At 56.0% G+C, this 9,897-nt stretch overlaps 1 protein-coding gene across 1 annotated transcript in view; it reads right to left on the bottom strand.

Moving 5' to 3' along the window:
* OCRL (oculocerebrorenal syndrome of Lowe) overlaps window positions 1-9,897 on the bottom strand; it is a gene marked incomplete at its 5' end in the record, with an annotated part of 18,184 nt that overhangs the window by 444 nt on the left and 7,843 nt on the right. The window contains 10 exon segments of the mRNA XM_010188619.1: window positions 221-382; window positions 758-842; window positions 1,019-1,138; window positions 3,678-3,701; window positions 6,034-6,269; window positions 6,458-6,623; window positions 6,875-6,985; window positions 7,694-7,829; window positions 8,738-8,847; window positions 9,867-9,897. The exon segment at window positions 9,867-9,897 is cut by the window's right edge and continues 5 nt beyond it. Coding sequence (XP_010186921.1) covers window positions 221-382; window positions 758-842; window positions 1,019-1,138; window positions 3,678-3,701; window positions 6,034-6,269; window positions 6,458-6,623; window positions 6,875-6,985; window positions 7,694-7,829; window positions 8,738-8,847; window positions 9,867-9,897 — 1,181 coding nt within the window.

Raw genomic sequence — 9,897 nt, forward strand, 5'->3', positions numbered from 1 at the left:
TGACGTGGGGCACACTTGGGGTCCCTTTGAAGCCACCAGGACCATGGGGACGTGCTGCAGTGCCACCCTTGGGGCATGAAAGCACCACCAGCTCACCCTGCACACCACAAAGAGCCGCCCAGTGCTGGCTCCCGCAGCCCCTCACCAGCTCCAGGGAAGGAGCAGGACCCAGGAAGCCCCAAGGCCAGGGCACAGTGAGGAGCTGCCCCAAATAGGGGGACATGGGGACAGCACCGTACCTGGCGGCAGAGGCGGCTGCTGTGCGCCCAGTCCAGGCAGCGCTGGTACAGCTCGTAGCAGATCACCGGCTCTGGCAGCGCCTCCAGGAAGATGAGCAGCGCCTCGGCCACCGACTGGTTGGGAACCGAGCGTCAAGCGGGGGCTAAGCCGATGCAACACCTCCCTCCTGCCCCATTCACTTTGTTTCTGCCTCTCCTTGCAGCTCTCTGCCTGCCCGACCGCTCCACCAAAGCCCCCTCCTCCTCCTTCCTTGTCCCCATCCATGGGAAACGCGGCTCCATCCACCCCACACTGTGTTTGCCCACCCTCTGCTCCATTAGCCCCCAATCCAGACCACGCTCCCCAGGGTTCACTCTCATCTTGCACCTTGCAGAAGCCTCCAGAGCCGTTACCCAGCGCAGGTTCAGCTTTGAGGGGTGATCCCTGGGTAGAGGGGCAGCCAGCCCCCAGTAAGGGCTCTGCTGGTTAACGGTCACAGATGAGCTCTCCCGAGGGGCAGCTCTCCCAGCAAGGATACGGATTTTCTCGGGGATGCTGGTGTCCAGGCAGTCAATGATCTGCTCCAGCTCCTCCTGCATGCCTGGGGTCTGGAACAGGTCCTCCTGCCAGAAACAGCACAGGGATGAAGTCACCTTCCTCGCAAAGGCACACGGGGTGGGGTGGAACCGGTGCCCCCACACCTCGAGCACCAGGTAAAGCCCTGCCCCATCCACACACACCGGGGTGGATCCAGCTCTGGTGAGCAGATCCCTGGGCTCTCCAGAGGCCGTTCCCATACCTGATGGCAGGCGTGCTTGAACAAGTGATCCACCAGCAGCCAGATCTCCTTCGGCACCTGCAGCGGCGCCTCCCCCGCATCCTCGCTGTCCGGGGAGCCCAGCGGCAGCACCGACTTCTCCTGGGGGCAGAGAGCACAGGAGCGTTCAGGGAACCTCAGTCCCTATGAAAGGTCTTGGTTAAAAACCCCGGAGAGGGGACGGAGCAGGACCCAGGACTCATCTGGTCTCTGTGTGCTTGTGCAGCACGGAGCCATCGCCCCATAGGTCCCAGCCCCACAGAACGCCCTGCCTGGTCCACGGAGCTGCAGGGTCTCAGCCGCACTGGAGCCCCCAGCCCCACAAAGGGGTCTCTTGCTGGCCACGGTGGCCCCTCCAAATCACAGCTCGCACCCCACGCTCCAGAGGACAGAGCGCGACGAGGCCTCCTCCGCATCAGCTCCCGCATCTCAGGTTCGGTCCAGGCACCGTGCCCCGCTGATCTCTGGATGCAGGGATGTGCCCTTCCCCACCCCTGCGGGCTCTGACCACGGCTGCCCTCCGAAACAGCCCCGTTCTCTGCCGTTCCTCCCCTGACTTTGCCGAGGAGAGGTCTCTGCTGATCGCAGCCCCCCTGACAACATCCTCGTGCCTTCCCCCTCGCTCATGCGGAGCAGCTCGGCTCGACCGCTCCAAGAGCTCCATCTCCAACGGGACCGACGGCTCGTCCTTGATTTCACCCTCACTGTGCGATCGCTCGCGTCCCACGTGCAGCTCTCCCGAAGCAGAGGTGCCCAAAGAGCACCATGGGCAGGAGCCCCAGGACTCTCATTTATGGCCAAATAAACCATTTTTGGACCCAAACTCTCATTTCATGCTCCAACCTCTCATTTTTAGGCCTCAAGATCCCATTTATTGAACCCAAACTTATTTTTAGGGCCCAAACTCTCATTTTTTATGGCCAAACCCCACAATTTTAGGGCCCATCTCCCAATTTAGGGAGCCAAACTCCTATTTTTAGGACCTGAAACTCTGATTTTTTAGGGCACAAAAAAAATCATTTTTAGGGCCAAAACTCCCATTTTAGCACCCAATCTCTAATTTTATGGCCAAAAAAGCCCATTTTGAGGGCCCAAACTCCATTTTATGGCCCAACTGCTCAATTTTAGGACTCAAACTCTCATTTTAGGGCCCAAACTCCCATTTTTAGGGTCCAAACTATGATTTTATATGCTCTCATTTTTATGCTCCAAACTCCCATTTCTAGGGCCCAAATTCAGCACCAAGCACCAAATTTCAGCCGCAGCAGTGACTGCTGCGATGGCGGTCCCCCTGCAGCACACGTGGCACAGCTCTGCCCCGCACAGCACCGCATTTCACCCAGCAAGCAGCCTCCGGCTCACGGCCACGCATCCGCTTTGCAGACACAAGCACACAGGGAAGGATCGGAGGCAGCATTTTAGGAAAGCGCTTTACAATTTTCCTCTAAGCAGGGAAAAGGCGAGAGCAGGGGACCCTTGTTGGGAGCTAAGGACCCTCTTTGAGGGCTAAAGACCCTATTTGGGAGCTAAGGACCCCCTTTGGGAGCTAAGGATCCTCTTTGAGGGCTAAAGACCCCCTTCGGGAGCTAAGGACCCTGCAACAGAAACCCCCCATGCCAGGGCAATGCAGCCAAGTGCCTGAGCAGCGCTCGGCTCTGCCAGGCCCTGGTGTGATGGGGAGAGCTGTGGAGAGCCCATGGCCAGGGAGCCCAGGGCAGGGGACTCAGCTGCTGGGAGCAGAGGAGGAGGAGGAGGCGGCGGCTGCGGCTGCGGCTCCTCAGGGCAGGGGAGGAGGAGGCGGCGCTGCACTCCCTGAGCTCAGCCAGGCTCTGAGCGCCCTCTCCTGCCCTGTGCCAGGAAGGGAAGGTCCTGTGCGTCCCCCGCATCCTCTGCAAAAGGACGTTCCCAGGAGGCAGGCGCCAAATTCCCTCCTCCTCCACGGCCAGGAAGGAGCCTGGGAGGGTTATTTGGTTCAACCCCCCTTGCAGAGGGGACACCCATCCCTCTCCTGCTTCACCCATCACTGTGGCCAGCCTGGAGAGGGACACCCTGCCCGGGAAGCCTGTACAGAGCCAGCTCCAGTGACCAAAAACGGGTGACAGGGAGAGCAGGGACAGCCCCAGCGACGGCTCTGCCTCGCCCGGCCCCAGCGCAGAGCAGGGACCCTGCTGCTGCAGGCAGAGGAACACCCGCCTCCCACGCGAGGCCTCCCTTGGCCCCTGCACGGACACGCCAGGATGGGAAGAGCAAAACGTCCCGGTTTCCTAACTCAGGCCTCTCCCCACGTCTGCAGAGGGAGCTGTGGGGAACGCCACCTTACGAGCTAGTTGGGGTATGCCAGTCTCTTCTGGAAATACCTGTCATTGCTGCTGGGATCAGGAGAGGGGTTGTTTTACCCCCCCCGCCCCCCAAACAAATTTGGTGAGCGCGAAGGAGCTCAGTTGGGCTGGCCCCGTCTTGGCCGCGGGGTCACTCTGTGCATGTTCTCATCCAGCCGCAGCTGCGCTAAGAGGCTTTGCTGGAACAGGCGCTGCCTCTGCACCCACCTCCCCTTCCCTCCCCGCAGGAAACAAGGGGAAAGCTCTCATTCTCTACAGACAAGGCACGGAGAAGCAGACTTCTCCAGCAATCGCTTGGTTACCTTTTCTAAGAAGCTGTCTTCTCCCTGAGAGCAGTGGGGAAAAAGAGGGAAAAGCACGGTTAAAGAGAGAGAACGCACCCCCGGATTAAGCAGAGACCTCATTTGCATTACAAGAACCCCCTGAATGCCAGGTCCCTCACACATTTTGCTGACGGGGCTGGAGTTAAACCTGCTGCGGTGGGAGATTTGCCTGCCAATTAGCCAAAATCCTGCTCACATGGCACACAACCCCGTCAGGATTTCCACAGGCACGGGGGCCTTGCAGCAGCTCTGCTCCTCACCCCGCAGCCGGGTGAGAGGGGTCCCAAAGGACGGAGCTCCCCTCCTCGAGCCTTCCCAGCCAGAAATAAACACCCCTGCGTTATCCCAGCCATCTCCTCCCATCACCAGCCCAGAGATAAAGCATTCACCAGGCTAAAGCTGCCACTCCTGGCAGCTGTGGAGCTCACAGGCCCCCTAAGCAGCTTTGTGTCCAGGCAGGGAAATGAGTGTTTGTGCTCAAAACCCCGGGCTGCTGCTCTGTCCCGGCCTAAGAGCATTAACACGTTGCATGTAGGAGCTGCCAAAGCCCCCAAAACACAGCACCCGTTCCCAGCACAGGGCAAGATGCGGTGCAGTGGGGTCCGTGGGATGAAAACAGAACAGGTTGCGCACACCAAGTTTTGGCAGATCGACCTCAATCAGACACTGGAACCACCTCCAGGGGAAGGGGCGAATTCCCCATCACTGGTCAGGTTTAAGGGTCAGCTTGACAGGGTGCTGACCCATCTCATTTAAACCATATTTTACCTCAAGAGGTTGGACTGGATGACCCTTGTGGTCCCTTCCCACCTGGTTTTCTATGATTCCATGACTCTTCAGGGAGGGAGCCACCAAAACGCATTCAGGAGCTGAGCTGGACACACACAGAGCACAGCACCGTGGGCTCCCCCGCCGCTCCTCCAGACCCTGCATTTCTGGGAGGCTCTGTGTGCTCCCACACGGCCACAACAGACCGTGCTCTCGCAGGGAGCAGCCTGCTCCAAACAGGAGCTGGCACCGGTCCTCCCAGGGCGCGGGTTTGGACGCCAGATCGCAGCGCTGCACGGGAGAGGCTGGTGTGGTGCCGGGGTGAGTCATCCCCACAGGCTCCGACCACTGCCCGCTGTGTGCCCTGCTGCTCCTCCTGCACTCGGCATCATCGGCTCCGTGAGGGAACCTGCTCCCAAAAGGCTTTTCCAGAGGCTTTTCAACGCCCACTGTAGGATCCCCATTAAAAACAGGATAGACACCGCTACCGACACCCCAAAGGCGAGGTGCTGGAGTGGCAGCAGCTTCATTCAGCCTCATCAGGATGAGAAAAACGCTCGATGCAGCGAACGGCAAGCACTAACACATGAGTGCAGGAGGGAAAATGGTTCTTAACACAGGGCTTTCCTCACAGTCTGAGCATCAGCTGAACGCTCGTAACGGGGCTGCAGAGCCGTGAGCAGCGGCACTGCTCTCTCGTGCAGGAAGCGTCAGCTTGTCCTGTCTCAGCCAAACGTATCAACCCACAGGTGTGATCAAAACCCCAAAACGAAACAGCCCTAACCTGACAGCTTTATAATCTAAGCGACTGAATTTGGCTTTGGGCCGTTGCACGTCGTATTCCCTGTGTTGGTTTAAGGTGCTCCCATTGAAGCGCAGCAGCCACGCTGCTCTCACTGACACAGGAGACTCTCTGCTGCAGATACGGGGGCTCTTCCATTGCTTGGCTTCCCTACTTGTATACGATTCACTGGGTAACAGAAGGTGCTAAAGGAAGCAGAAGCAGCCTCAAGGCCTCCTAGAAAAGAAACCGTGCGTCTGAGGGCAGAAGCTAAGGGTCTATGCCCGAGTTCCTGTCTATGAAGCTGAGCACTGGGCAGCACAAAGCAGGTGGAAAAGCCACCAAGATTGATGAGGCGCTCCCAAGTTCACCACATTTCTAGAATGAGACTGACTTTGTCAGATCCTGCAGAGGATGAGGAGCCTGAGGCCTGGGTTAGCTGCTTGAACTGAGGCGGCAAACACTGCATCTCGCCACCTGGATTCTGCTCAGCCTGGTCTTGAGACTACAAAATCAAGGTTTTGGTATAAAAACGGCTTTTCTGTATGTTGGGCCTGTGAGAAAAGTCGACACCTCAACAAGAGGTGGGAACTGGAGGCATGGTGCAGCCAATAACGGGAACATAAAGAAGTGCAAGCAGATGGAGTGGAAGCTGTCAACTCTACAGATGCAAGAAAGCTGCAGCTCCTTGGACAGAAAAAGGCATCACTCCTGCTTTTAGGAGTAAACAGAAGGGAAAGTGCTCTGTCCCCGTTGAGAGAGCTGCTCCACAACGCTGCTACTCACCAGGTCGATGAGTTTGGTGACTGGGACTTCTCGGATTGGGCGCCGCATTCGGCTCAGGGCCTCCAGGGAGGTGCCAAAGCAGCTGGGCAGGTAGGTGCCGCTGATGGTGAGGAAATAGTCCTTGCCTCGGTCCAGGTGGAGGACGAGGATGTCCTCGATTTTATCCTCGCCCGAGTTCAGCAGCGTGACCGAGTCCTTGCTGACGTACACGTCCAGGGAGATGTCCGTGCTCTCATCTGCAACAGGAAGGAGCGCTCAGAAGGGACAGCAGGGACACCCACAGAGCGGTGGGGACAAAGGCCACAAAACAGAGCAGACAGACAAGGATGACAGCAAGAAAGGTGAGGCACAAAGACGGGAAGGACTGAAGGGAGATGGGGGGCAGCTGCAGCAGCACACACTGCAGAAATGGGGTAACACTCACCTGGCTCCAGGTAACCCTCGCAAGGCTCGGCCCGAAGCCAGGGCTTACAGTAGTGGTTGTCGTTGAGCTTTGGGATGAAGGAGAAGTGACAGGTGACCTGCCCGTTGTTGGTGATCTGGAACTTCTGCTTCTGCAGCTGGCGGAACTTGACGTTCTCAAACTCAAACTGCAAAGAGAAAACACAGATCACCTCGGTGGCCATGACGGGATGCTCAGATTGGTACCCGGACTCTGTGGTGACAGCCTGTGCTGCCAAGGAGCCACAGAGTCCCTCCTAATCCCACTCCTGATCACAAGAAAACGGGTAAAGCTCAGTTTCCTATAATCCATACTGAATCAAAGCCTTTACAAGCAGTCCCAGCACTTCTAAAGCTGCTGTGTTTGGGAAGTAGACAGTGATTCAGGTCTCATCCTCACCTCTCTCCTGCTTAGCTCCAGCGAAGGAAGGAAGTCATTCTCCATTCTGTCCATCAGCCGGACGATGTCTTCAAACGCCTTCCGATATTTCTGCTCATCCACTACCTTCACCTGCGGATGATCAAAAAACACTCAGCAAAGCCTCCAACCAGCTTCACAGGAACAGCTTTGAACATGGTAAACTGCAGAAGTGAAATATTTCTACGCCTTTGCTACGAGCAGCTGAAATGCAAAGAGAATTTGCACACGTGGGTGCACTTTCCCTTTCCAACTTGATCCCCAGGAATGAGGGCACGCCTCAGTCTCCTCTGCTCTAAGCTCAAGAGCCCCAGCTCCCTCAGCCGCTCCTCAGCAGGAGATGCTTCACAGCGTTCACTTCTACAAGTGATAGTGCTTGTATGGTAAGGAAACATGGCAAGGCCACTGTCTCACCATGGGTGCCGCATCCGCACCTCAACTCTGTGGCTCTGCTGGACTCTTTCAAGCAGTTCCTGTCCTTCTTGACCTCAGGGCCCAGCACTGGACACAACATTGCAGATGTGGTGTGAGCAGGGCAGAGCAGAGGGGCAGGAGAACCTCTCTGCCCTCCAACCACCCCTTCTCATCCACCCCAGGATGGCGTTGGCCTTCTTGGCTCAAGGGCACATTGCATGGGAAGACTGGGGCTGACAAAAGGCAGCACAGCTCAGCAATGGACACATCTGATTTTAATTTACTCTGTTCTCTGGCAGCAGAGGTGCCGTGACTGCACCACCACCTCCCGAAGGAATGCACGACAATGTTGTGGCCCTACCCTGGCATATATAGAAATAAAGTTACCCCGATGCGGAAAAGCGCGCTGACGGGCTTGTGGTCGCTCGTCTTCAGGTCCATGTGGCTGCAGTACCGGAGCTGGTTGATGTTCCCTCCTCTCCAGAGGATCCGATCACACCATGCTGGCACACGACACTTCCCACTACAAGGAAGAATGGGTTACCAGGGCAATCCAGCAATCCCAAAAACCATCTGAGCTGCTTCCTCCATCCCCACCACCAGTGGCTGCTGCACCCACAGCAATGGGATGAACTCCTACCACTTCCCTCCACTTGAATTCTATGTTATTTCCTCTACTCTCTTCCCTTTTCCCTCCACAGCAGCTAAAATTCCCGTCCTTCCCAGCATCAGGAAACAAAATAACCTCAAACAAGACTGTTTGCACAGCCTGTGACCCGAGCTGCACTACCTGCTTCTGCTGTCAGATCCTTCTGCCCACTACATTGCTTATTGTTCCCACTAGGGAAAGCGCACTCCGGTTTTACTATTACATTATAAAGTCTGATTCTTGGGTTATTCTGCAGATAAACTGCTGTGCTGATTTACAAACAGAGTAAAATGCGATCTCTGTGTGGTTTTAAACTCCTTTTGGGTGAACCTCCTCCATTTGGAGCCAGCTCCTGCAGCTGATGCATCAGCGCCTGTGGGAGGCGGTGAGCAGGAACCACTGCTGCTATGGCAGCGCAGCCACCCCTGCGGTGCAGTCAGGGGATGGGTGAGTCAGGAGAGGTTTCCTCATCTCATCCATTCCTTTTATACGTTTGTCTGTCCCTGGTGGCAGGAAAACCCCTCCAGAGCAGGGAGAGCCACCTGGGAGCTCAGCTTTGCTGTGGGAAGCAGGAGCAGCCGAGGTTTAGGACGCGTGTGTGGTCAATGTGTACAGGGTTTTCTCACTTCAGAAAGCAGGGGACAGAAAGGAGTACAAACTCATCTGTGCACTCCAGACCTCGCTGTAACACTGAGAGGGATTTCCAGGAAGCAGGAGGCCAAGTTTAGTGAGAAAATGCCTGTTATGCCACAGGTAAACCTGTCCATGGGCAGCCGATTTACCTGGAGTCCCAGCGATCCGTTTTGGAGTCGTATTTATAGGTGGGGATGAATTTAATCTCTCCCTCGATGAAATCTGCAAATGCTTTCTTATGAGTGCGCTGAATATTCAGCTGAAGCAGAAAGAGAACAGTTTAAAACCAAACCACAAACCAGCAAGCCACCCCAAACACCCCCTCACACACAGAGCAGTGTCAGAGAGCGCATCTATGGGCAGGGCAATTGCAGCCAGCGGCCATGGGATTCACCCAAACCACCCCTCACAACTCACACCCCAACAAAGGTAAAAATCCAACACATCCGTGGTGTGTTTTCCAAACAGCCTGAAGACAAATTGGCACGGCGCTGCTTACCAGACGACACAGGCAGCAGAAAACAACAGTTAAGGGAAATATTAATTGCTCCACTTGTGCTAAATGCCTTCATCAGTCTCCAGGCTTACGCACCACCACCATTAATATTTCACTGCCAATCATTTCAGCAAAAGCCTGCAGGAGCGCGCTTGGCTGACGACCTGACACCTTCCCTCTCCCATTTACCCTTCTGAAAGATTTCCTCACAGAAACCGAAGCTTTGTTTTCTGCAGCGCAGAATCAATCAGATTTATTGTGAGTCTGTGCGCCAGAAACGCCATTAGACCATTTCTGTCGTGTTTTCAGGTGCAATCCTTCACGTTAAGGGCACATCTGGCGCTGCCTGGGTTTTCAGTGCACCACAAAGCAGCGCAGAGAGGGGCAGACCACGGCACAGAAATCAGGTCAAACTGATGGAGCAGAGCGCCTGGCTACAGGCACTGCTCTCCAAATCAATACCCCTTCCAGAACAGTGGTTACAGCAGCTTTTGGTGCTGGCACAAATTGGTGTTGTAGTGTGTAGGCTGTACTCAGGGTAAACTCTTCCCATGAGGTGCAGACACTCCAGTGGTGATTGCCCGAGTTGTTTAGTTACCCCTGGTGTAACACACAACCTGCTTTGAGGGGGTGGTGTCACCAGGACACCCCCAGCTGTTTAGGGTCCAACCTCTGCCCACAGCCACTTACAGCAGTGTCTGCCTGCTCCTCGCGAGCACAGGCACAGCTCAAACCAAGGCAACCTCACAAGTACACGGCAAACACGAGCGGCGCCCACTGACCTGGTCGTACGTCAGCAACTTCTGAAGCTCG

Source organism: Mesitornis unicolor, unplaced genomic scaffold (genome assembly GCF_000695765.1).
Source record: "Mesitornis unicolor isolate BGI_N332 unplaced genomic scaffold, ASM69576v1 scaffold2127, whole genome shotgun sequence".
Classification (NCBI taxonomy): Eukaryota; Metazoa; Chordata; class Aves; order Mesitornithiformes; family Mesitornithidae; genus Mesitornis; species Mesitornis unicolor.